This window comes from Toxoplasma gondii, chromosome III (genome assembly GCF_000006565.2).
Source record: "Toxoplasma gondii ME49 chromosome III, whole genome shotgun sequence".
Lineage (NCBI taxonomy): Eukaryota > Apicomplexa > Conoidasida > Eucoccidiorida > Sarcocystidae > Toxoplasma > Toxoplasma gondii.
Genome location: NC_031470.1, coordinates 2,086,351 through 2,112,007, shown reverse-complemented (window position 1 = coordinate 2,112,007; position 25,657 = coordinate 2,086,351). Strand labels below are relative to the sequence as shown.

The following is a 25,657-nucleotide window of genomic DNA, read 5'->3' as shown; positions in this document are numbered from 1 at the left end:
GGAACGATAGGTACAGCAGTCATAAAGAACTTCTTTGTATGCATTTCAACTACGAACAAACCGTACAAAGAATGAAAATTTCACTCTATAGCCAATAATAATCCATCCACGGACTGTGTTTCGAGTCATGAAATGGTGATAGTTAACATTTGGGTATCCAAAGCTCGAAGCTCAGAGAGTACTCCAATTAATAAGGGACGGCATAGATACTGGTTTTCTACGAATTTGTCTGGATGAAGATGCGCACCAGTACCTCGTCTTCACCCCCGTCACCTATATCTATCTATGATCTTATGAAAAGCTTCTACAAATAATCAATTTCCGCTGCGTGACAGTTGACGAGCCTCGAAAACGTATTCGCCGCCGTGATGTTCGTGTCTTTATGCGCTTGCTTGGGGGCGCGGGTGTGAGAGAGAATGACCTATTCAGCATCGCAGTCTGTGCCGAAGACGCCTCGAAGTTTCCTTGAGTTGTGCCTTGTGAACCAAGTTCCGGAGTAGGCGTAATCTCAGGTAAGAGCAAAAGCAAGTTCGGACGAGAAGATTCGCTTGTGCCTGACTTCCTCCACTTGCGTTTTTCTTCGCGAAAGTTTTTGTGTGGCTGCGTGCTTCCCTGTGCCGCCTCCGTCCACAGCTCTAGTCAGAGGGAAAGAGCAGACATCCCTAGCGCGGCGTAAAGCCCTCACACGGATTTCCTGACTTCGTTATTTGCTTCTTCCTCTTAAGTTTCCTTCGCTCGTATCTTTCGACCACGGTTCTCCGCGTAACTCTTCTAAAAAGCTTGCATGCCTTGCTCTTCGCTTCCTGGAGACCAGTCTGAAGAGAGCCTTGGCTGCGGCTGCTGGTTTTCCCAGTGTTCTGCTTTTGCCCCCACGTGCCACAGTTGCCTGTCTGTCTGTTTCGTCCTTCCTTTCTTCTCTTTCCTTAATAGGCTCAACCTCACTGCGAAACAAAGCGGACCTGCTCCGTTCGTGAACAACGCGGGGGGAGCGGGGCCAAGCTGCCGGGGCAGTCCACTAGTTTTTTGTCTTCGCTTGCAGTTCTGTGTGTTTCCTTCTGAGTGGGAGCAAAATGCTGCGTCAGAATGCTGTGCTGGCGTTCTGCCTTCTATTTTCCGGTGTAACAGCGCGTCAAAGCAGTCACTTCCACCAGAGTTCTCCGTTCTCTGACGGGCGTGGCAATTTCGCACTGGCAGTTCCTGAGCTTAGTATGTTTCCGTCTCGTCTCATGCTCGAATTGTTGCACCTTAAGGCTCTTGGAATCCTGCGAGTCCTTCCCGTTCCTCCACAACTTGTCGACTGTAAGATCGGACTTCTGGACAGCTACACCTGCCAGAACGAACTGACATTCGCGGTTGGAGGCCACCAGCTGAGATACAGCGATCTGGAGGGCATCTTTGACATGCTGCCGAACTACCGTTCGAGTCCGGAAAACCCCCACGATTCGTCTGCAGTCCATCTGTTCACCACCTCTGTTCCAAACAGCACGCAAGTCTTGGGATTGTATACCTTGTACAACTACTATTTAATGCAGGATATCTTCTTCGGTCCTATATGGGAAGCGTTCTCGAGAGGATTCGAGCAACCCACGAAAGCCGTTGCCTTCTCTATTTCTCCCGGCACGAAGAAGCCGCGAATTGATGCACGCTCCTCTCCAGAGGCCAGGGAGGCATCGTCGCCCAGCAGTAGTGCGGAACAATTTTTTCCTACGCTTACAACAGTGTTGGATGCCGTTCGAGAAGCGGGACTTCTGGAACCAATCGACGAGGAAACTGTGGAAAAGTACCGGCTGGGTTCTGTGTCTCGTGCGCAGCGTCTACTTGACTTATATCTCCACGGACGTAATCAACTCGCGCTTCTTCCCTCTAGAAAAGCGCTGCCTCGCACAGCCAGAATTGAAAAGCAGTGACTGAAAACTGAAGTTGTGAGTTCTTGAACGTAGAGAGACTCCAAATCGCGATCTCTCTTCTCGTTGTGTATGACGCAAATTAGCGCGGTGCCAAAAATGGCATTCCAGAAGAACCATCTTTCCCGTCGTGGCTTCTCAATCCGAAAACGCTTTCCGGTCTTAGTGCTCTGGCATGGGTCAGGTGGTGCCGAAACAACAAACCTGCCTTCCTGGCCGCACATGTATGAATGGGCGGATCAGCCGACCAAAATACGCATATATAGAAGTGCTTACGCATGCACAGAAGCCAGGAAGTCTGCATATTTCGGGAGTAAATCCACGTCAGTTTCCAGCATCTGTCGCTAGTGTGGCTCGGTGCGTGTCCTGAGTAGATAGAAAAAAAATCCCATCGCCTCTTTGTAGTCTCCTCAGAGAAAGCGAGAACCGCCAAACGCGGCGACAGAGGTATTTACCATCATCAGGCTGGTGTGCTGGTGTCGGCTCGCATCGCTGTTACCATAAACACTAGTCGCTCAAGGACGCGCAGGCAAGGCACGTCGCCTAGTCTCGGACATGAAACGTCCTCATTGTCATCTCCGATTTTTCCCCCTGAAAGAGAATCGACGTTTCCTGTCCAGATCACAGAGTGTGTGACTGTGCATCGCAAATCCTTTCCGGGAAAGAGATATGCCTGACTCCTTGTCATTGTACCTACAGAGGCGTCAAAAGTCTGGCGCAACTTGGGGTCCACTGCAACGCCTTCTTCTTCACGAGCCCTCCACGCGTGGTTCACGCAAATGTATAGCGAGGGACTGTACCACTCTCGCCAGTTTTCAGCAAGCCTCCTCACAGCCAGCGGACACGTGTTTGTTCGTGTACGGTGTCCAATTAGATCTGCAGGCTGATCGCATGAGTTCTGCGAAGAGCCTGTCTGTCGCTCTGCCTGTACACAAATGCACAGTGCAACGGGTGCATGGCGTCGTCACTTTGTGTTTAACGGTGGGCTACATGTGTAGCGCATTCTTAGTGGCAATTTCCGACCGACGCTCTTGTCTGCCCCCCCGCTGACAGGCAGGTAGAAATTGAGGAAAATACAGAAAGAAATGCAAACCATGGTTGGAGTGCGGGTGGAAAACATCCGAACTGTTCAAGAGCTGTGTTTTCAACCGTGTTCTTGTGTTGTGGCGCTGTTCTGTGGAGAACTGGAAACCGAAAGTCGGAGGCCAACATTGCCGAGCTTTTATACTCTAGAAATAAAAGAACGACTGGGAACCTAAGTACGCATAGCACACTGAGACGACAAACGGGCATTCGCCTGTTTTAAAACCCAAGCTGTGTTCCTTGGTCAAAAGGGAATGGTACCATCCAAGGGCTCGCACCCAAGGTCGAATCGAGTCTGTTGTTTCCAGTCGCTCTCAAAAGTATCTTCCTAACGTCAAAAGACGAGGGCTCAGCCTCATAGATTTTAACCTGTGGCTCAAGCAGCAACACATGGTTTCTAAAGAGGAGTCTTTGTGGTGTCAAGTTGTGACGTGTCTGAATTGACTGAAAGACAAGATTCATAAATGCTTGTCTCCTCAGGTACGGATACGTGTACATGAAGATATGCGCGGTCTCCGTCTGCACTATATTCACTATTACTAATGTATGTAAATACAGTATATGCAGAGAATGTGTACTGCAAATAGAGATACACATGCGTGCGTGTGGATGTTGGATTGTTTCCGGAAACAGACTTGTGAGTTGATGGTCAACGTCCGTTAACTTGCTGGGTCAGGCTGCGAGCGACCCGCGTCTGCTTACGTCTACATCGTGACCGTTGTGGACTGCACGGAATCCGTAGATTATTTAAAGCCAACACGTTAGCTGTCTTAAGAAGTTTTGCTAGGAAGGCTGGCACGGTGGCTCAGTCCGTTTCGGACAGAAATCGAAAACGGTGACATTTCCCCGAGGATCAAGAGAGATGCACTTCCAGTCAAGAAGCGTCCAGACATCTCCTCTGTTTTCCATGGAGAACGCCGGAGGCCCTGGATTTCTCCTAATTTGCCTGGCGTTTCCTCCGGCTACAGAACTCGAGCTGTCGAAACCCACCACAGCAGGCAGCCCGGTGACAGCGTGGCTAGCGGCGTGTACCCCCAGTTGATTCGCAGGGCGCCTGCAGGGGTACGTCGGAAATTCTGGCGTGGATGGGTCACCAGAACTGAGGCTGGGCGTCCGCGACGCCATATTTTCCTCTGAAACTCGTCGGTTCCGCTCTTCCGTGTGAAACGGGTACGCTGCGTCCGTCTCGAGGCAGTCGTAGACTCTCCAGTCCGAGAGGGAGTACTGAAACGCTGTGTAGCGCCGATCCGAGGGCACATTGAAGTGCCACAGAGCCAGCAACTGTCCATCGATAAAGTCTGCGTAGTAAGCGCGGATTCCTGCCGAAAACGAGGCTTCTTTCAGTAGAACGGGGCACAGCGCCCCCTTCTCATGAGCAAGGTTCGCGCTGGCGGGAAGGTCCGGGAAAGACAACGATAAACCAGCAGGTCGGGACGAGCAAGAAACCTGTCGGCCGGGGTACGCGGCGATGCGTGACGCAGGTGGATGTGAGGCTTCGTCTCTCCTGGTCCGACGCCCCGCCGAAGGCGGCAGGAAGCCGAACGAGACGTCCGGTCCGGTAGAAAAGGCGAGCGTGTCAGTGCCTTGCGAGAAAGAGGGAAGCGAAGGCCAGGCTGGAGAGCAACTTAGAGGCAAGATCCGGATTCGCGCGTCTGACATCCTCTCCGGGGGAGGCGACACTCCGTGCCGCCGGCGCCTACGAAACAGACAGCGGTTGCTGCTGCCACAGTTACAGAACGGACATTCGCAGTCCACATCGTCCTCCGGGGACGGAACGTCTAACGCGGAAGTTAGTGGGGGAATGGAGTCGCACGAAAAGTCTTCGTGTGCCGGCTCCTCTTCATAAACAAGAGCGGTGGATGAGGCAGGCAGCGAGACCTGAGAGACAGAGGGGAAAGGAAAGTGCCTATCCCCCCTTAACGGCAGATCTGACAGTTCCCGGCTCCGACTGTGCAGGTAAGACCTTTTCACATACGGCGACGGGTCGTCCGGATCAACTGCAAGCTGGCCAGAAGAAGAACAACCTTGCAGTGGATGGCGAAGACCGGCCAGAGCTTCCGCAGGCGATTTCCGTTTTTCTTTCTCGTCTCCCTCTCCTCTCGAGAGAAAAGCAGATCGCGGCGGAGAGCAGGGCGCTGGTAGAGAATGGTCGTCCTTCCAGGCGCAAGGAAAACGCCCACACACTTCTGCTTCCAAGAGAGGATGGGGCATTTGACCATCTGAAAAACAAAACCAGAACGAGCGGCGGGTAAGCCATGATCACGGTAGCACCAAAAGGCCTTTACCGTGGTTCAGAAATTCTATCGTGCATCAATGTACATAGTGCAGTCACAACGATAACACTTGATCAAAAGCTACACCCCCTGTTACTGTGGAGATCCCCAAATTCGAGAAAGAGACAAATGTAAAGCTGTTGCTATTCCATCGCCTGTACAGCGAAGGCCACGAACGATGCAACACGGAGTCTCCCGAAAACAGAGGAGGCATGCCATCAGATCTGTCCAGGTGAGGAAAAAGTTTTATTTGCCGTACCCGCTATTGAATCACGTGCTGGTCTCTCTCCGTGTGCTGGCATGTTTGCAGATGTGCCACACTCGAAGAGCCAATTGTGAGTATCGCGTCCCGCCGACCCTCCGGATGGTTGCGTTTCGGTCTGATGCCGACCCCCATCTCGGCAAGAAGAGGAAATGCGTTTTCTGTAGAAATTGCACTGTTTTTCGCGAAGGTGTTCCTCTGTTTTTCCTTCTCCACTCCGTGGGACCCGTTCTCGACAGCCTTCTCTTTCTGTATTTTCGGTTCTTCCGGCTTCATCGGTGTCTGCTTCTGCCGGCAAACTGGGACCAAGACCACAGCGAATGTGAGAGTCACGGGTAGACCTCGATGTTCCGTTTTCTTCAATGCGTGAATCTCTGTGTGCCTGGGAGAAATGCGAAAACGACGAAGGCAAGGCGTGCTGGGTTGCAGCGCCCACATGTTCTCTGTCTGTAGTGTTATCTACCGTTTGTTTGCTCCATCGCCGGGTTCTAGGCATGATCGGTGCATTCCAATTGGTTTTGTCGGTCCCGTTTTCTCCTGATGCCATTGCATGTGCTTTTTTCGCGAGCGAACGATGAGCTATCCGCAACAAGGCATTTGCGGGTGCCTGGTTGAATTTCCAGACGGTGATCAGGACGTCTCCGCCAGCCGCCTCCTTAGACATTGTCATGAGATGCGTCGTCGAGAACGACATGCGGAACACGGTGCCTCGTGAGACGTCGGGTTTCAGTTCATGCAAACAGAAAAAGTGTTTGTCATGCGAGCCCCAGATTCTCACGCTTCCCTCAGTGTCGAGAGAAGCTAAGAAGTAATCGGCGAGGTCTCTCCAGTTCATCACGTGGCGAACCTTCTGGACCGGCGCGTCGTGTCCGCGCAAGCAATACACATTCGATCCGTCACGTATGTCCCAGATTTTTATCGACCGACTCCTCTTAACCAACCAGGTGACAATGTGTCTGCAGATTTGCTGACACTGTGGCCGCAGCATTAAACCGTTTGCCGAGCACTCGTGGCACTCTGTGCCGTCTGGACCAGCGCAGCATTGGTTGCCCGCCCAACAAAAGTCGATACCCTCAACTGTGTCGATGAGGGGCGTCAGCTCGCGATGCTGGACTTTGTAGAGAAGTTGGAGACTTTCTGAGTGGAAGACAAACAGCGTCCGCTTCGTCAAAAAGGTGAAATGCATGTTCCGGAGCGATACGTCCAGAGGCATGTTATTCCCTGTTGTTTCGGTGCAACCAAGAGGGGCCAAAGAAGCGTCTGTGTCTGGTGGAATGGAGAGAAGAGAAACGAAGGCTCCACTAGAGAGCTCGTAGACATGCACCTGTTGCTCCAGATGGAGGAAAACCTTACTCTTCCCCACCACGACACTCGGCCGGGAAGCACCACTTTTTCGATTCGACACCGACACTCGCCACAGCTCCTTACCTTGCTCAACATCAACACACTGAAGAACTCTGCCGTTCTCCCACAAAAGGCGAGAGCAATCGGTAGTCATGGCTAAGCATCCTTCGTAGGAGTCAGAGAGTGGAGGCTCAAGGAGAGCCGGGTAGTATTTGACCTTCGCATTCCCTCTGCGCAAATTTGAAATGAATGCCGAAATTTTGAGATACAAACATCGCCAATCACTGTCACCCGTGAAGGTGACGTAGTTCTCGTACTTCCGACCGAACTTCTTACTCACAAATTCCCTCCATAGAGGCTGCAGGTCTGAACAGCACACCTCTCGCCACTTGCGACATGTCGCCCCCATAGAGCAGACGTCGTTCGGAGTCAAAAAAGAGGCAACGTGAAACACAATGGCTGTAGGCAGACACGCTGGGGAAGACGAATCTGCCCCCCCGTCTAATTTTTCATCATCATCCATTTTGTGCTAGGGGAAGTTGCAGCTGCAGTCTCCGGGAAAACGACGGGAAGTTCGGACCTGGCAAATCGATCACGCGCAGCAGCCGAGAAGAAGCAAGAAAGGCATCTTCGAGAAGCGTACTCTGCAGTCCCTGACTGCCTCTTCTTTGCTGAGCTTCGAATTCGGCTTTTCATTCAAACTACTTCTTGAGGAGAATGAAATGACAGAATCTCCTCTTTGGTGCGGAAACCATCAAGCGTTTTTCTTTAGTACTGAGTTGGGACATGGTAATCAGAAGAATTCCGTTAGAAACGCCAAAGGCGAACATATCGAAGGAAAAGCGAGGCGATAGCGCGCAAAACACAGAGTGGTAGACGATTAGTGTCGGTGCCCAGCTCTACGACCCCGACTGTCTGTCTGTTGTGTTCTTCAGAATCCGTATGTGTTCATCAGACAAAAGAAATGCCTGTTTTTGGGGTTAATCTCTCTTTCCGCAATCCTGCAAGCGGCAGTCAGTGCTAGAGAGCGAATATCAAATCCCCTCTAAAAGGCTGCCCAGTTCTTCAACCGTGTCAGGGGAAGTGACAACACAGCTGGCGCAGCAAAATAATGTCAAAACAGCCAGAGATACTTCTTGCAGGAAGCAATGTGTGTGCTCTTCAAAATCATAGGAATGGAACAGCGAAACGTGTGTTTCCACACCCGCAAGTGGATCACATATCGACAGAGCTACGCACTAGCGGATATCGCCGGCCGAACAGAGAGCCAAAAAGATGGCAATCGTCCTCGTTCCCAGGTCGGAAACACAAGGAAGGAGAAGACCTTTCGTGTCGGTGGACAAGGCTAGAAAATAGAACAAACAATGACTTGAGACGAGATGGAGCGTTCTCGATGTTCGGAGAAACAGCTAAAAGTTGACCCGCAAAAAGCTTTTGTTCGTGTACAAATCATCGACGTCGACGGGGCAACGAAGACAGGGGGTAGCATGATAAACACATGCGTCACGAATCGGTAAACACACAGTCCGCACAGAACGTGGTGTCGGGGCGTGTCCTCTCACGCAATGTGCGTAAGGAGGTGAATCCAAAACTGCAGGAGGCAAACAGAAGACATCATCAGGGCAGGACTTTGATGCCCAGAGGGAAGCACAGGAAAGAGACAAGTTGGGACAGCGTTTTCTGGAGTTAGGGGTAATGTAACTCGGTCCACCGAGTCACTCTGGTAGTATATCTTTTCCTAAACCGTAGCGAGTCCGTTTTCGCGACCACAAAGGGTTTTCGACGTTCTTCGCGTTATTGCAAAAAGGAGAAACACCGATGCCGCTCAATGATCGTCACTGTCAGTGGTGATATGCACTGGAGGAATCGGATAAAGCGATCAATATGATAATCGTTGTAGATTTTCAACTCTCGATTCTATGAACAAAGTTCAGATGAGCGAGATAAAACCACGGAAAAGGTGAAGGAGAGACCGGCATGGCAGCTGCCTTTAGCCTTCAATGTGAACAGTCCCTTTGCCTTCCTATTCTGACGGATTCGCTCAAGATCTTACGGCCCCAAATGTTTCAGTGAACAAAGTTAGTCGTTTTTCTCACAGCCGTGTACACGTAAATTCATACGCATGTCGGAGATGCGGTTCCAAGCGTTTCCTCCTCAGCTACTGCCTTCCACCAGCAACACCCGGTTTCGCTGACACATACTGTACGAGGTTCTTCGGAAAGTATGGAGCCCCTGAATTCGGACGAAAAATCGAGTGGAAGAAATAATGCGTGCAAGCAGCTGTGCTGGTCGCTGCTGGTCCTCGTCCCAGAAAACGCGCGTGCTATCTGTGACTTAAGGGAAGAACGAGTTTTCACTTCGAACATGCGCACGCTTGCAATAAACTGTGTCCATCTTCGTTTGGTTTGCTTTTGCCTCGAAACTTTCCTTCCCCTTTCCCAAATCCCGTTGCTGATCTACTTCGTTCGGCCTCGCAGCCTCAAAAAGCAAGGATACCATCAGCTGACCCCAGTTTGTTTCTCGGCGTGTTTGCGTTACTTCGTTTGTCTCTCTCTGGCTCGCCATTCACGGCGTTTCTGTCTGTCAGCAAACCGTTTGCGCTTTTTCCAACCAGTTTCGTGTTCTTACATAACCCAACATCGTGCTCTGTCTGTCGGCGACACCCGCAACGCCTTCCCTGATTTGTGGTAAGAGCGGGTACAAATTACCGAAAAACATGTCGCTGCCCAAAATATAGTTTGTATAGTCCATAACTCAGTCTCGTAATTTTTCAAACTCAACCTCGTCAGCCACAGGTTTGCCTCTCGGTAAGAACGCCAAGATCACTGCTGCTATAGGAGCCTGTGCAATACATAGTGCAGGTGCGGATTACCCTCGGTTCGTCTTCATGGTTCGCTCCGTTGTCACGCACTTGTACCGAACTTTCCCCGTGATGTTTCACCAAAAACACAGCACAGAACAGCAGCCCTCGCGAGGCCGTGCGTCCACCAGAAGCGAGGGCCTCTCCGTCCCGCCACATGTTGACAAAAACTGCATTTTTCGTCGGCAAGCAGCTCCGTCTAGTGCCCACGAAACGTTGTCCATAAATAACCGTTACATGCACGGAATAAAAAACTCTTGAGCAACTGAGGAGCCATGCCCGAGGGTCAAGGCGTCTCGTCCCCAGCCACGAGATTCGGCCTCTGCAGCGAGGAGACTGTCTAGTTCGATTTTCCCCTCCGCTTCGAGCAGAACGCCCAACAACTCGACACGTTGCAACTGGCGGAGATGTCGGACTGCTTCCATAAGAACCGTTCGACCCTCGCGGCATCTGCATGCAAAAAAGAAAGCAACGCCTCTAGGTACCCTAGGAGTACCTGGTTCTTTGTTCCACGCCACCGCATACGGCAGGCAAAGGGACAGCAACGCGACCAAGAGGCCAGAAGCAAGACCGCATCTGCTGGCTGCAGGGCGCGCCTACGCATGGGCAAGAAAAAGCTGAAAGATACCCCTCTCCCTCACTTGGAAACCACCCAGTGTGTGGACCCCTATAGCCAGCGCTCGGAGAACACAGCGTTAACACAGGAGGCGCATCCCCAGTTACTGTGAATCAAGCAGCACGGAATACGAAACATCTTTCGAAAACTCGGAAGTCCTCACACAAAAATGCGACCGTGCGACACTACCTCAGTGTGTGTACGGTCCCATTCAGCCGACAGAAGAGACGGATAGAAAAGTTCCCCTTCACTAAGACATCTTTCTTTGCTGCTGAGTCGCAATCAGAAGGACCGATATCTCCCTTACGATATCTCCCTTACATATGTGTATATCGATCAGTAGATACAAATAATGCACAGACACTTCTACACACACAAATTTTAAGTTTACGAACGCCGGAGCACAGAGGGAACTCCGGTGCACGTACACTGCAGATCGACTGTTCCCCCGCCCGCGTTTTCTCAGACACTGCCCTCCGCTTCTCTGGCTTCGCGTACCGAAAACTGTCCACTTCAGTCAGCCGCAGCACACGAAGTCCCGGAGCCACTCCAGCGAGGAGGTGGATAACTCGCAGGTCCAGAAGCATCATCTGGAAGGCCTTAAGCCGCGGCAGCCCTGCTTGGCGCGGCTCTGGCGAGGAAGCACTCTGTCGCTGCTCGCCGTCCAGTGCGGCAGAAGAAGCCTGTTGAAGGCGCGGTCGAAGTCTCGACCCGGAAACCTCGCCTCCGGCTGCATGGACGAACGCCGTCGTGGTGGCGCTCGAAGGAGCGTCTCGCAGATCTCGTGCCGGCTCGTTAGAGTCGTCTCCGGCCAGACGCCGGAGCGATTTGATCAGCAGGCGATTGAGGAAAATCATCTGGTCGTCGTCGCTATCTGTATGCACGGCCAGGGTTTCCAAGTGCGGGCAGCCTGCCAGAAGACAGCTGGGGTGTACATACACACGAAAGACGCGTCAGGTTCAGCACACTCTTGCACAACGAGGGACGAGCGAACTACCCACTGACCTTTCAGCTGCTTTCCTAGCCCTCTGCTGAAAACCTCGACTTTGCAGTCCGCTTCGAGCGACGCGAGGCAGTGCTGATTGACGGAGGACAGGCTCCGGTCGCTGCCGCCTCTCTGCGTGTTTTCCCTTTCGACCTCGTCCACTCTTCCTGCAACCTCCGCAGGCGAGGACAGCAGGATGTTCGAAAGAGTCGCAAGAAGTCAGAGAGCGCTGCTCTGTCCTCCCAGGGTGCAACGTCGAACCAAAGTCCCCCGTTCTCTTTGAAATTTTGTTATTTTAATGAAAAACGTAGTTCCAGACTACTTTAAGTTCAATAAGAAATGTAAAAAGTGAAGGTGTATTTGCCGGGGTGGTGAGTTGGACGCTGATCAAATCCGGGTCAACACAACTCAGTCTAAGTAGCCAAGCGATCAACAAGGGTGCTGAACTCTCCGGGAGTCTTTGTGCACCAAGATACGCAAGAACTCGAAAGAAACGCAACGTCGAAAACACTGGAAAACAAGGCCGACGAACGACCTCAACCTTCGCCGTAGAACGACTTGCACTTACTCCAGGTCATGAACGTTGTCTGAAGCTACTTCGACGAAGTGCAGGCGCAGTCTCCGCAAACTCGGCAAACAGATGGCGCCACACCTGAGAGAGTAACCCGCATACACGCATGCTGAGGCTGCGTCAAACCAAGAGAGGCAAAAGAAGCTACAGGCAGCAGAGAAGACCGGCGCCCGAGACGGCACAGAACGAACAAGATCGTCAAGAGGTAGTTCGGTCCAGGAAAAACGCAAGCAGCATGACAGACACGCACTCGCCGTTGAAAACGCACGCGGCGTCTCTGCAAGGACTCCACTAGAATAAGCAATGGTGGTTCCGAAACAGAAGGAGCTTGCACTGCGAGAGGGACATGGGTTCCAGGACGCTGTTTCTAATTCCATCTCCCAGTATCGTCATCTGCAGAAATCCTCCTTAACTTGCTCTTGTTTCTTTTTGCCGATCCGAACGATCCATTCTGTCCTCGTCTGACTCCCATTTCGCCGTCGATGTGCTGCCCTATTCTTCTCTCGTTTCGCTCTTGTCTTCCTTTCTCTTCGTCCTCTTGTTCTGCCTTCGCTTCTTCCTCTTGTTCTGCCTTCGCTTCTTCATCTTGTTCTGCCTTCGCTTCTTCCTCCTGTTCTGCCTTCGCTTCTTCCTCCTGTTCTGCCTTCGCTTCTTCCTCCTGTTCTGCCTTCTCTTCTTCCTCCTGTTCTGCCTTCTCTTCTTTCTCTTGTTCTGCCTTCTCTTCTTCCTCCTGTTCTGCCTTCTCTTCTTTCTCTTGTTCTGCCTTCTCTTCTTCCTCCTGTTCTGCCTGCTCTTCTCTCGTTTCGCTCTGAGACTTCACCAGTTCTCACTTGAAGCTTTTGGGGGTGGCATTGCAGATTTCGAGGTCGCGAAGTCTCGCAAGGGCCTGCGTGCCAAGGCTGCTGGCGAGTAGAGACACCTCAGCGAGAGGGAAGGTTGCGTACATGCCCCGCCTGCGAGAGACTTCCAGTTCGAGTGTCTCTAGGCAAACGGCCTCCGCGAAAAGCCGCGCGAGAGGCCGCGCCGGCAGCCAAAGGTCTTCGCCTCGCGCCTCTCCGTCCTCGACGCTCGCCAGCAGACTCGCAGATGCGGCGACTGACTCGCACGAGGCGCAGCCCCGAGGCGCCAGCTGTCTGTACACCTGGGGTGAGCCGTCGGAGTGTACACACGGCGCGGCCCCGGCGGCGAGTCGAGGCGAAGCCCCCGAAGAAGACGCGCACAGACGCGCAGCGACAGCGTCCACGCAGTCGTCTGGAGAGACAGAGAGGGAAGGACAGGAGAGAGCTGAGGCGCCAGAAATCTCTAGAGACGGGGAACTCGAGGTATCTGCTCTGCAGTCGGTTGTCGTTTCTTCTGTCCGCGGCTCCGAATCTGGAAGCAAGGAACGCTGTGGCGCGTTCCCGTCCGTTGCGGCGTCGCCAGGAGGCAAGTCAGCCCATGCGCCACTCGGTGACCCGGTCTCTATGCCGGAAGGTGTAGGTGCGTCCTGGCTGCTCGCAGACTCGCCGACAGACTCTGCGTCTTTCGTCTCGACGTTCTTCCGGCACCTGCAGGGCCAGAAGACCGCGAACTTCCGCGCACATGGGGGGAGCGGCCCGGTGCCTTCGCGCGTTTCACAGGGCTCGCAGGATGCATGCGCGAGGGGTCGACGCCGCATGCGCCAGGAGACGCTGCCCTCGTCGAGGCCGCGCACGGTGAGGCGGCGGAGACGCGGGGCGCAGCGAAGGAGAAAGAGGAGAAGGAGGGGCGAGGGAGTGATACTTCCAGGAATGCAAATATCCACGACTTCGAGTTTCGAGCACTTGCGCAGGTGGAGAAAGAACGGGAAGAGTGCACTCGAGGAAAGAGGCTCTTTGCAGACACGGCTTGGGGAGGCGAGCACACGCACAGAGGCAGAGGAGCCCGAAGCAGAAGAAGCAGCAGCAGCAGGGTCAGGAAACACCGCGGAAGTCGCCAAGCCAGGCGATGTTTTCTTTTCCATGCATTCAGGGAGACAACGTAGGGAGCTGCCTGTTTCTTGAGCCGCGTTTCTGCTCTCGCCGGCGGGTTCGCCCGTGAGCCTTTGGCCTCTCTCTCCGAGGGGGTGGCTGTCCCTGGCCTCTTCTCCTTCTTTGTGAAATGCGGTGTCTTCTGCATGCGCTGAGAAGCAGGAAACTCGACAGCACCTGAGACAACACGCTCTGGCCATCGCGAGCGGCCGATCGGGCGCGAAGAAGGAGGCAAACGCGCCAGGGGCCTTCAGAACGAGGCTCTGCAGGAAGGGGAGGGAAGACAAGGAGAGATACAGGGAACGACACAGCGGGAGAACGCTCTCCAGCTGCTCGCGCGGCGACAGCATCCTCAAAAGGCTCAGCAGCAAAGTGGCGTCGAGGTCTAGGAGGTAACAAGGCGCCGGCGACGCCGAGGGGGAAACGCGCGACTCCGACAGTACGGGGGACGGTGGCGAAGCGAAAGGGGTCTCGCAGAGACGGACAAATTCTCGCCGCAGCTTCTTCTGCGATGGCACACTGTCCGAAGGAATGGACAAAGCGCGACAGACTGAGTGGACCGGCGGCGGAAGAGAGGCGGCTATCGCGAGCGGAGGACTCGAAGCGGAGCCCACCTTCTCTGCCGCCGCGGAATGGGGCGGCGAAGTCCCGTTCGGGTGCGATTCTTCTTCGGTCTTCTCCATGATGAGACTTAAACGACTGTCTGCGCCTCCTTACAGGGAAAAAGGGGGAAATTCGCGAGTTTCGCGCTCATTGACACGCGCATCTGGCACAAAAAAAGAACAGTCCGGAGCGTTTCGCAAACGCGTCGTAGGTCAAGATGTCCATGTCTCAGGTGTCTGTACACCTGTACAGGTAAGCGGGTGAGGCTGAGTTCAAAATCGGAAGCGCCTCAGACAGTCATGCATTGACATCGCTTTTTCGAACATCCAGGGCCTGTAAAGAAAAACGAGAGCTCTCTGGCTCCAGATGCAGACGGAAATCAAACATCCGCCACACAGAGAATCCGGGTTAAAGACGAGACTTTTTCCGTGGATCTCGGGAAAGAAGGCTCTCTGGTCACTTCAGAGGGGAATCGGATAGAGGACGGTGTTTCCGGCAAAGGTTTCCTCAGGACGAGCTCCGCACACTCGTTCGGCGTTCTTCGCGGGGTGCCAGAGGAAAGAAGCTGGCAGCAAGACAAGGAAGATGATACTGCGAGTGTGAAGGCTTTGACAAGGCTTTTCCCTTGCGCGTTTGTGAGCGTGATCGCTGACAAGTTGTCAGATCACGGTGAGGAGTTGTTTCTTTTAAAAGGCAGCTGCAGCGTTCGACATCATCTTCAAGCCGGTCATTGCAGACTCGCGCGGCGACGAACTTACGCGACTCCGTTCTAGCTTCGACGCTCGGCGCCGGAGTCCTTCCCTCCTTTGCCGCATGTGATGTGCCGCAGAAACGCATCCTTTATCTTTAGTCGAGGGATTCTGTCGAGACGCTCGACGCAGCGACTCACACTGCCACGAGTCTTTTGAGAAAACCCGCAGCGATCGTGTTTTTTTGGGGCTGCTTGTGTTGCCGCTTCTAACCGCGTCGCCAGCGCATGCACAGCAGCTCAGCGTGAGACCGGGCAAGACGGGAGACTGTCTCTTGGGCGATTTCGTGTCCTTCCACTTTTCCTTGTTTTCTGGCGTTTCCGCAGGAAATCCAAGTTCCGTTTCTCCGTCTTCCTGGCCATTGAAACTGGCGGGAGACCGCCGTTTTCGTGCTCCATGCCTGGCCGACGCGCGGCAACATCTGGCTTCGCTGCCGGCTTAGCCGGACGCCAGGATTTTTCTCTCTTAGCAGCGAGGTCGAAAACGGTTTTCCTCTCCTTGCACTGGTGAAAATTCGTCGAGAAGCGACTTCTGCCTGGCTGCCGGAGGCGCAGCTGTGTCTCGTCTTCTCTGCGGTGGCACTGCATGCTCGTGGGACGGTCTTCTCCCGTGTTTTTGCCGCTCTGGGATTTCCGGGGAAACTCACACCAGCAACGTTGTCCACGCGTTACACGTGTATTTTCTGTCTGTCACTCGTCAGTCCCCCTTCTTCAGACCCTTTTCGCGCGCCGAACACCCCTACGAAACCTAGTCTTTTTCGAGCAGTCTCTGTGTCTCTTCAGTAAACGCACTGCTCGCGTTCTCCACGAAACTAAACAATCCTCCACGGCTCTGTTTCTTCTCTGAACGCCGGACTCGCCGTGTCCGTCGACCTTCTTGCGAACTGCATGCGTCGCGTTCTCCGGATCTCAAGTAGCAACCTCTTCACTGTGTCTATTTCGACGCGCAAACTGTTCGGACGACTTACCGACGGTCTTTCCTTATTTTTCTGGCGGGTGGAGGATGCGCTTCGAGTTCGACTCCTGTGTATTCGTCGAGCAGGCCTTTGTTTGTCGGAGCTAAGTTCCGTTTGCTGCGTCGGCGTGGAGTCGAGCACAGCCAGGATATCTCCGCGTCGATTCCGGGTCCGTGTGCCCTGGGCGTCACTTTCCTCCCGCGAAAATGGCGCCGAAAAGGAGACAAACCGAACGCGGCATCTGAGGCGTTTGATGACGGCGACTGGGCCTTTCTCCCCCGGCTCTTCTTCAGAGGATATCCGCCTGTCGACAGTTTTCTCGTCTGTGCTGCACTCCGCGCCTCATGTCCACATGTCTCGTCCGCTCCTTTCCCAGTGACTTCTTCTTCGAATCTCCTGATTGCCGGGGGCTCGAACCCATCCAACTCGCCCCCTGTGACTGTCTCGTCTTTATGAGCCGCTGCCGGCGTCTCCGGTCCTCTGTCTTGAGACCCGTCTCGTTCTGGACCTGCCCCCCCCCCCTGCAGTTTTTTGCAAACATTTTTTTCCACGGCGCTCTCGACCGTCCCTACCTGCCCGCCCACACCTTGCGAGGGCCTCCACCCCTCGTCACAGTCCTGAAACTGCATTCAGACAGAGGCCAGCATGCCGCCTGCGAAGAAGCGGCCCTGCCGCCGGTGGCCGTTCGTGCCGGCGGACCGCTTCCCCTCCTACCCCCGTGTGGCGCCGCGGCTCCGAGCCTTCATCCAGCAGCAGCGAGAGCATCTGCGAGCGGAGCTGGTCCGCAGGCGCGAGCAGCAGATCGAAAGCGCCTGTCTGTCGAAGCTCGGGGACGCGGCGTTCTCTCTCTTGCCGGGACTGGCGACCGAAACTGCGTTTGTGGGCGGCTCCGCGACGCCGGAGGACCGCGGCGCCGCAGGGGCGCGGAAGCGGCCCTTCGAGGAGCTGAAAGAGAGCGGCAGTTCGCCACTGGAATCCGAAGAGCAGGGCGAGGCGACCCAGGCTCAGTCCACCGAGGTAGACCCAAGGCTCCGCAGCCCATCAAGAAGTCCGAGCTGCGGCGCCGGCGCCGAGGGCGTCGGGACCCAGGCTCCTCTGCAACTCTCTCAGGAAACTGGGCGCAGCGCCGCTTCTCCAGGGGTCTCGCCGGGCGCGCCGCAGTCTCCCGCGCTCGTCAGCTTGCGCCCGGAGGTTGCCAAGCCAGACGACGCTCAGGCCGCAGCCGTAGACCTCTTCTTCCCCTTCGCCCACCGCTTTGTGCAGCCGCGGTCGGAGCAGGAGCGCGCTGTGCGGCTCGGCCTCCTCCAGCGGCAGCTTCTCCTCAAGCGTCGCCTGCATGCGCGGCTGGTGGCGACGCTCGGGGAGGTCGAGAGGCGCTACGAAAACCTGTTGGAAGTTTCTGCGCTGGATGAGCGCGAGGGGGCGCGGGAGGCCGAGGAAGCCGAGCACCACATACACGTCGAGAAGCAGCAAGACGAACTCGAGGCCCTTCACGCAAGTATGGAGAAACGCAGAGCCGCCCAGAGAGCGGATCGCGAACGCAAACTCCTCCACGAACGCTTGATGCGACAGCGGTGTCGGGAAAGGCGGCGCCGCGCCCAGGAGGAAGAAATCCAAAACGTGACCAGTGGCGCGCCGCCCTCGATCTTGATGAAAGAACTGACGGCGCTCTCCGCCTTCGTCGCCGGTGGCCTCCCTGCGGGCGTTGCCGCTGCAGCGCTCTGGGGCGGCCGGCGGATCCAGGCCGCGCCCGACGGTCTGCAGACAGCCGGCACCCTGGGCGCCGCCGAGGAGTTCCGGGACTCAGAAAGGGAGTTCCTAGCGGGTTCGCCCCCCGACGCGGTCGGCGAGAGGCTCGGCAAAGTCGTCCCCGATGGCCTCCGCGGGCGGACTTCAGATCCTGAGGATCGGCTCTGTGGGTCTGCGCCTTCTGGGAACTCGGAGGCGGACTTCAGCGTCCACCCTGTTTTGCCCCTCGCGTCCCGGCACGAGGCTACCACGCCTGCACGCGCGGCTGGGCCTCAGCGCGTTCTCCTACGCAGCGCGCCGCGGGAAGCCTCAGGCCCTGCCAGCTGGGGCGCTGCGCAGAAAGGTCCTGGCGCGCATGCAGAGCCTGACTCGCTGGGGACAGGCTTCGCCTCTGGAGGTGGCCGAGGTGGTGGTCTGGGCCGCAAGGGCCTGCGGCACCGTGGCGGCGCGCGGGCGGCTGCGGCGACCGCGGCAGCTGCGGGCGGCCCCACGAGCAACCTGGCGATGCTTCGGGGTTTGGGCGTCGGAGTTGGCGCCGCGGGAGCGAAGGCAGCTTCGGTCTTGGTAGGATACGGCCAACAGAAGCCGGTAGTGAAGAGCGGGCGCGGCCGATGTTCGATGCGAGGCCCCGGCCGCGGGGGTGCAGGCGCGAAGCGCAGCAGTCTCATGGCGCCGGGGTCGGGAGGCCCTGCCGGGAAGGGCGCTCCGGTCCCGGGAGGCGCAGCGTCGCCCGACGGCGCGGCAGCCTCGTTCGCGCCAGGCATAGCTGGGGCGGCGCTGTCTCCCTTGATGCAAGCCGCGGGGGCGCCCTCGAGTTGGAACTCCGTGGGGGTGCCGGGCAACGGCGGGGTGCAGAGTTCGCAGCAGATTCTCCTGCCCGCGGGACTCACGGCCTCGCACCTCGCCGCCTTCAACGCGAACGCCGCTGCGCTTCAGCAGGGCGGCACGGCAGCCACGGGCGCGGGATCGGGCAGCGCCTCGTCTGGAAGCCCAGCCGCGGCGTCGCCTGGCGCGCAGCCGCAGCGGCACCTGTCAGGGGTCGCCGGCAACCGTCCCGCGGCTGCGACTACGAGTCCAGCGACGCAGCCTGGAAGTGGTACAGGGACAGATTCTGCCTTGTTGTCGCTCGCGAGCTCTCAGGGGGGCGGGACAGGAACTGCGAGCCAAGTCACCAACTCTGCAGCTGCTGCCGCAGCCGCCGCCATGCGGCCCCTCATCGCGGCGGCCGCAGCCAGTGGCCTGCACCCTAACCATTTCCTCTTAGCCACAGGGTTGAACTCGCTCGTGGCTGCAGGCGGCAACAGAGGTGGTGCGCGAGTCTCCGGGAGTGGGGTAGCGGCCAGCTCTCTCGGGCTGGGAGAGACGAAGTCGCCGCTGCTCCTGGAGCTTCAAAAACTCGCAGGAGCCGCCCCGGAAGCAGCCCCGCAGGCCGGGGCGGAGGCCTCGTCTTCTCAGCACAGCAGAGCGACGACTCGGCCCTCGGCGGCGCCTATGCCGAGCAATGCGGCGACTGCGGGGCCTGCAGCGAGTGCTGCAGCGAATCTGGTGGCGGCTGTGTCCCAGCAAAATCGTCAGCAGCAACACCCGGGATCAAGTGGAGGCGCTGTGCGCGGCGCCGGGGTGGGGCGCAACGCTTTAGGCGCGGCTGGACAGCTGTCCGCCGCCTTGGCCGCAGTCGCGGCCTCGAACGCCAGTGGGTCGGGGACAGGAAATCAACCGCAGATCCTGAGTGCTATGCTTCAGGCCGTCGCAGACGCCGTTCGGGCGGAACAGCAGAGACAGCAACTGCTGCAGAAGCAGCAGCAGCTTCAGCTTCTTCAGCAGCTGCAACAGCCCCAACTGCAGCAGCAGCTCCTCCAGCAACAGCCACAGCTTCAGCAGTTGGTGCTTCAACACCGGCAACAGCAGCTTCTGCAGCAACAGAAACTGGTCCCGCAGCAGAATCCCTTGCAGCTACAGCTTCAGCAACAGCAGCAACTCCAGCAGCAACTGCACATCCGGCAACAGCAACTCTTGCAGCAGCTGCAGCAGCAGCAACTGCAGGACCAGGTCCAGTCGCAGGAGCCGCCCCAGCCAATGGCGAAGCAAGTCAACCCCCAGACAGATCAGTCCCAACAGCTTCAGCTTCAACACCTGCAGCAACTGCATGTGCAGCAACAACTGCAGCAGACGTTGCCGCAGCTCCTTCAGCAGCGACAACAGGCAGAAGAGGCGGGAGAAAAGTTGTCAGGGGCGTCTTCGCTGTTGAACCAAATTTCGGACGTGCTACGCAGGGCAGCCGGAACGCAAGCAAACTCGACACTTGCTGGGCCAGGAGGAAGTCCGCAATCTCAGGTAAAGCCTGCGCCCACCGCAGATTCAAAGCGGCCTCCCGTTCTGGGATCCATCGCAAATCTTGCCCGGGCGCAGCAAACGCTGGTGGCAGGAGGTGCCAGTGACAGTGTGCCGATAATGACCTCTCTGGGGCTACAAGCAACGGGACCCAGACCTGGGTTCGGCCCTGGCGAGGCTTCTTCTGGTTGACCGGATAAGCGACTCAGGAGCAGCAAATGTGAAACTAGGCAGGAGACGCGTCGGAACGAGCATATGTTTTGGCAGCGTTGTTTGCAGTCAGCCACCACTGAGGGGTGCGTCGTCTCGTCGGTGCTTTGGAGAAAACTCCGAGCGGCTAGTTTCGTGTCAGCCTCCAAGCGTCGTTGAGAGTCTGATGGCATGCAGCATCGTTCCTGCATTCTCTCTTCTTGTGAGGGTACGCGGGACGGGTGTACCAGTCTGACAGTCACATTGTCCAAAATTACTGGTGGGTACGAGGGGGAGGGTGCCCTGTGTCTGATGCGATTAGGAACGTGCGAGAGTATTTCTACACAAAACTGATGCATTCGTGGCTTTCGCTTCCATGCGTTTTTTTGTGGGTGGCAGCGCGATGGCAGTTGGCTTGTTCTGTATCCTATTCATGTGTGCAATGAGAAGGCTGCAGCTGTAGCTCTATGATATCGAGGTGGCTTATATTCTACAGGATGATCGCAAACTTCATCATTTCTGAAATGGTAACTCGCTCGCGTGGCAGGAGCCCACAGGGTGTCACACGGTACCTGCATCTGGCCACCTGCAGTCAAAAGGGCAGCCCAGTTGCAAGCTGGCAACACTGCAGTACGCAGCTTTCTCAGATGCAAATAGCATTAGCGTGGCTCCGGTGTTTTGCATTTACTATCACAAACGGTTCTAATACGTCTTGTTTCGGGCTGCAATTGATTTCGTTATTCCTGTCGGTTGTCGCATCTACACTACGCAACTTATAGTGCATAATGAATCAGCTGGTCATAAACTCTACGCATCAGTTCAATTCAAGCAAGCGTGGGCCTCTCGCTCGTAAGAGAAGACAATGGGCTAGTAGTCAGGCAGCCGCTGGCGAACAGCGCGTCATGTCTACGCTTTCAGCATTTCCCCCTTAAGCGGAACTGCTGCGTATTTTCGAACTCAATGAAGTGCGGCACTTATTGATAGTGTGTTCACTTCTGTTGGCTCTACGGAATGCACGAAGTAGGGTTCCTCAGTACGACGCGAGCATCGGGATCTGTGATCACCAGGAGCACCCGGATGACTACTGAGGAACCCCGTCTCAGCTGCAGTATCCATTCAACAAGCGAGATGCTTGAGTATTCTTTGCACTCTCTTCCCCCACTGTGACGCGTTTAACAGCATTACAGTGCATGACGCGGATCGCGGAACTCAACGAAAAAGTATACCGTGCGTCGATGCAAAATGGTTCGGAGTAAGTAGATTTATCGGTTTCAAAGCATACGAAGCCAGCATTAAGATACTCAATGACGCTTCGACCGGTCAAGTCAAAATTTCGTCTTCACTATTCCCAGTCTATGTGAGCCAGGAATTCTTGAAGTTCATCCTTGAGTTTCGCAAGTTGCTGATGCACCTGCCAGCCAAGGAGCGCGTCTGCGTCGGCTTCCGCTGACTGACGCTGGATTTCGTATGCATTCGACAGTTGCTGCAGCCGCTTATTCAGCATCAGGGGATACCAGGCTCATCGGGAAAAACGCTCCTCACCTTGTCGAGGACGAGTGTGTATTCTTGCATGAGTTCCATGTTGCTTCGGACCGCTCTAAAAGAGTCTTCAAATTCGTTTGCAATGCTGAAGAGCAGTTTTCGCGCTTTGCTATGCGCAGCTTGTCGTTCTACTGGTTACCGTTTTTCTGCATCCTTGATTTCGCCTATCTTTCTCTCGTATTCTGACTGTCGAAGTCGATCTTCGATATCCCCAAGGCGTGCCACGATCGGCGCAATAATGCTGTCTACTTCCTCAGCATTTCTGGTTTCCGTGTTAATCCAAGAAGTGAGAAGGCTTTCCTCATCCGCATCATTTGACGCTGCCGTGCTGACTACGTCTTCTTGTCTTTTCCTCTTGCCTGGCAATGTTCGCATGTCCCCTGGAAGAAAGAGAAGAAATGGAGAAGCAACCGTACTTGCTCTATCAGAGACTAGCAGGCAGTTAAAAGCTCCCCAGTTTTGCTTCGTACTGCCTTTTTCCTCTAGGATGGTACGGGTGCAGCCTTGAGCGGTCTCGGGGACCGGTAAGCTAACAGGCTCGTTGGAGTTAATGTAGAGAGGTGGCACTTCAGAGCCACAAGAAGGGAGAGGCACAAGTGGGTCATCTGCCACGATACACGGGCAGCTCAGCTCTTGATCATATTCGGAGAACACTTCCTGTCTGTATTACAGCTCTGAAAGTGACTGTCAGAGGCAAATGTGCAAAAGGCCCACAATCGTACCTCGGCTCCACTCCAAACGCTTGTGCGTTAGTGCCCCGGATGATTTTGTCTTTTTCAGCAGATTCTAATACAAAGTCAAGGTGCACGCTTTGTTGAACGCTGGCAGTGAAATGGTTACAGGCAATTTGATTTTCAACTTCCTGTACATCCTCCAATGCGTCACTTCTGTCATGAAGCTGGTCACTGGGCTTAGAGGTTGCTAACGAAGTCTTCCTCGGGGTTCCGCCACAGGATCCTCTGTCCGCGTCAGAAGCAGGATCGGGCAATCCTTCTGTCGTTGCTGACTCCATTTCTTTCTGCATTCGATGCATGCGGTACCGTGTATTTTACGTTCAAGAAGAAAAAACAAGTACACCACATGCGTGGAAAGAAAACGTGACTGCTATCATCAGGTGTAGGTACACTGACCGCCCTCTTTTGGTTATCGTCTCGCTCTGCCGGCGCTGGATGATCTCTCTTTGTGTTTTTCCCGTTGCCTGTGATTCCTTTTCCCTTTCGCAGGGATAAAACCGTATCCGTTGTCAGCCTCTCCTCTCCGTGTGAGTGTAGGAGAAAACTCGCAATGTTCGCTTGGTAGGTTCATCAAATAGCACTCGAACGCATCTGTTTAATCTAACACCTGGGTCAGGTGATACTCTTGGGATCACCAGTGCATGTGTCGAGTGCAATTCCAATGCTGCCTGCGTAACTACTAATCGCAGACTATCTTTGGCACCCGCACTCCTTACGACGCACCTGATAGTCCCTGCGTCTCGCTCAGAGGGGGGTTTGTTTTTGGTCCGTATCGTGGGCATGGAATAGTACAGAAACCCAACATGTTCAACGGTCGCCAAAATCGTACGCATCCGCTCTTGTTCGCATGCAACGGTGCGGAATTCTAGCATCTGCCTGTCTTAAGTTAGACCCCGTTCTTTTGCAGTGAGCCTCACCTGCCGTCTCAAGTTTATCTGCCCACTTGGCAGATGCAAGAGCTACGAGTCAGCACACAATCACGTATCCATGACAGGCAAACGCACGCAACATGTAGACTTGACTACTAATCGAGAGGTCCTGTTTTTGCCAGCACACGATCTAGCACTGCCTTGTCGGGTACCAGAAAAAAACTGACAACGCAAATCCACCATGCATCGCTCATGTGAAAGCAGATTCCAATGAAGGTATAACGCCATCTTCGTGCACTTTCTGGGTGCCAATATGTCTTGTGGGCATTGACAGCTCTTATTTTTGAAAATATTTCGGCCTCTCTGAGTTGCTGTGAATCGTTCGTCCCTGCTGGTGATTATCGCACGTGGTGAGACTGGTATTCGCCACAAGGTGCATATTGAGGACTACCAGCCATCTGACCTATGACGTGGTGTGTGCTGGGTGTGGATCATTTTTACACGTTCCAATGCTTCAGTCGCACTACAGGAGAGCGTGAACAAGAGTGCGCCACCCCATCACACGTAGAAACACAATGGCAGTCTCACGGGCCACGCCACTCCCAAAAGAGTTGCATGTGCTTGAATCCCAAGTCTCTGGTCCTCGACAGCTGTGTTACATCGTCTCCGATACGACCTGTCATCTGCGGTTTTGATCTTAAAGCAACCGCTACTAGTTCGTGATCGCTATACAGTCACGCATTTTGACATGCCTTTGCTTTTCATCTGCAGCCTACCCGTGCTTTTTATTTTTGGGGGGGGGGGTGGGGGGTCATTATATCTAACTTGCCTACGCAAACGGATTTCGCACCCGCGCAAGCCTACTAAACTCAAACGATACACCACATGCCGGCACCCCAGTGTCTGAGTGTTGAATGGAGTGCGCGTGCTCGAATAGTGTCGCTCTATGAAAGTCTGTTGCTCCTGCTTTCCTGTGAACTTCCGTAAATTCATGTGTATTCGATCGCACTGTGTGACCGGAACGAACCGACAGCTGCGTCGTCATGCGTCAGTCCAGCCCGCAAGAAGTTATTTTACTTCCTCCATCTTGATTCATCTTTATGAACTACGTCTGCAAATGAGGTCTTCTCGTTCTGCCTTCCTGTTGAGTTTTGCCTGTTGGCCTTGGTAACCTTGCTGGGCTCTTGCGGCACCTTTCTTTGCGAAGACCACATGACGAAATTGCTGCCGCCTGCGCCAGCACTCTCCAGATTCTCCAAACTCAAGGTTACTATCTGAATCACACACGACAGCAGGCAGAGGCATCCGAGCTCGAGAGTCGTTCAGTCCCATTTGCACTGCCTCCTCCAGAAGGACCTACAGACACGATCCAGCTGTGCACCACGCTGTCACTGAATCGCATCTGAAAGCAGCGTTCATTTTCTATGCCGGTTGACCAATGATCCTGCTCACCTCCTTAGCTCCGGTATTATGCGACCATGTGGTTGTTTCCTTTTCCAAACTCACAAAAAATCACCATTCGATACGATAAAACACACGGCCTGCGAGACCGGTCTCACTCACTAACGTCCACGCCAAGGTTTCCTCCGGCTGCTGTAATCTCGCCCTGTTCAGCCAGGTCCGGAAAGAATACAACCTACTTTTATCCCTTTCTTCGACGAACAACGTCGCAGCAGGGAATCCTTTCTTCCCACTGTCGTCCTTCTCCACACCACACGGTTGTGGAACTCACTGCGTCTTCGTTATTGTGCCAAATACAATGTGGAATTACTGTCCACTGAATGATCTTCTGTATAAGCTAGGTTAACGTTCGAAGACAGTGCTCTCCCATTCTACCATTTACAGTGGTTGCTGTGTACTCGACCGACCTCGATGTGGATTAAGACGTGTTTACAGACGGAAGGCGTCACCTCGGGCTGGAAAAGAACATCTGTTGCAGCTTCCTCTACCAGCAGGGCCGCCTGCTTTTACCTCTTTAGCTACGCTGGGCATCACGGTCTGTTCGTCCCCACTGCGACAACTGCGGTATTCCAGTGTGTTTGCGTGGGCC

The 25,657-nt window shown here is 54.9% G+C and overlaps 5 protein-coding genes across 5 annotated transcripts; 2 read left to right on the top strand and 3 right to left on the bottom strand.

Moving 5' to 3' along the window:
• Window positions 1-1,070: 1,070 nt before the first annotated feature.
• On the top strand, window positions 1,071-1,907 carry TGME49_299220 (hypothetical protein; the record flags this gene model as incomplete). The annotated part of the gene is made up of 1 exon (XM_002371749.2): window positions 1,071-1,907. The coding sequence occupies one exon, from the start codon at window positions 1,071-1,073 to the stop codon at window positions 1,905-1,907; it is 837 nt and encodes a 278-aa protein (XP_002371790.2).
• Window positions 1,908-5,478: 3,571 nt separating this feature from the next.
• Window positions 5,479-7,389, bottom strand: TGME49_299230 (F-box domain-containing protein; the record flags this gene model as incomplete). The annotated part of the gene is made up of 1 exon (XM_002371750.1): window positions 5,479-7,389. The coding sequence occupies one exon, from the start codon at window positions 7,387-7,389 to the stop codon at window positions 5,479-5,481; it is 1,911 nt and encodes a 636-aa protein (XP_002371791.1).
• A 1,434-nt stretch (window positions 7,390-8,823) lies between these two features.
• Window positions 8,824-15,350, bottom strand: TGME49_299240 (hypothetical protein). Its single transcript, XM_018782366.1, has 4 exons — window positions 12,729-15,350; window positions 11,896-11,979; window positions 10,841-11,266; window positions 8,824-10,176 (listed from the first exon to the last, which is right to left on the bottom strand). Exons 1-4 carry the CDS (start codon window positions 14,567-14,569, stop codon window positions 9,960-9,962), a joined length of 2,568 nt encoding a protein of 855 aa, XP_018638103.1. The 5' UTR covers window positions 14,570-15,350; the 3' UTR covers window positions 8,824-9,959.
• A 201-nt stretch (window positions 15,351-15,551) lies between these two features.
• On the top strand, window positions 15,552-23,031 carry TGME49_299250 (hypothetical protein). The gene has a single exon (XM_002371752.2). The coding sequence runs from the start codon at window positions 16,839-16,841 to the stop codon at window positions 20,463-20,465; it is 3,627 nt and encodes a 1,208-aa protein (XP_002371793.1). The 5' UTR covers window positions 15,552-16,838; the 3' UTR covers window positions 20,466-23,031.
• TGME49_299260 (hypothetical protein) lies at window positions 21,424-23,278 on the bottom strand. Its single transcript, XM_018782367.1, has 5 exons — window positions 22,727-23,278; window positions 22,421-22,665; window positions 22,144-22,363; window positions 22,005-22,089; window positions 21,424-21,945 (listed from the first exon to the last, which is right to left on the bottom strand). Exons 1-5 carry the CDS (start codon window positions 23,035-23,037, stop codon window positions 21,805-21,807), a joined length of 1,002 nt encoding a protein of 333 aa, XP_018638104.1. The 5' UTR covers window positions 23,038-23,278; the 3' UTR covers window positions 21,424-21,804.
• Between the last annotated feature and the right edge of the window lie 2,379 nt (window positions 23,279-25,657).

What these genes read in the sequence shown, in the direction of transcription:
- TGME49_299260 (XM_018782367.1), bottom strand. Translation starts at nt 23,037, where the DNA reads ATGCATCGAATGCAGAAAGAAATGGAGTCAGCAACGACAGAAGGATTG. An exon ending in GCTAGTCTCTGATAGAGCAA is followed by an intron (nt 22,364 to 22,420) that starts GTACGGTTGCTT and finishes GAACATTGCCAG; the next exon opens with GCAAGAGGAAAAGACAAGAA. An exon ending in ATCAAGGATGCAGAAAAACG is followed by an intron (nt 22,090 to 22,143) that starts GTAACCAGTAGA and finishes ACTGCTCTTCAG; the next exon opens with CATTGCAAACGAATTTGAAG.
- TGME49_299250 (XM_002371752.2), top strand. Translation starts at nt 16,839, where the DNA reads ATGCCGCCTGCGAAGAAGCGGCCCTGCCGCCGGTGGCCGTTCGTGCCG.
- TGME49_299240 (XM_018782366.1), bottom strand. Translation starts at nt 14,569, where the DNA reads ATGGAGAAGACCGAAGAAGAATCGCACCCGAACGGGACTTCGCCGCCC. An exon ending in GCCACCCCCAAAAGCTTCAA is followed by an intron (nt 11,980 to 12,728) that starts GTGAGAACTGGT and finishes TTACTCTCTCAG; the next exon opens with GTGTGGCGCCATCTGTTTGC. An exon ending in ACTGAAGTGGACAGTTTTCG is followed by an intron (nt 10,177 to 10,840) that starts GTACGCGAAGCC and finishes TTTTGCATGCAG; the next exon opens with ATGCCGCGAGGGTCGAACGG.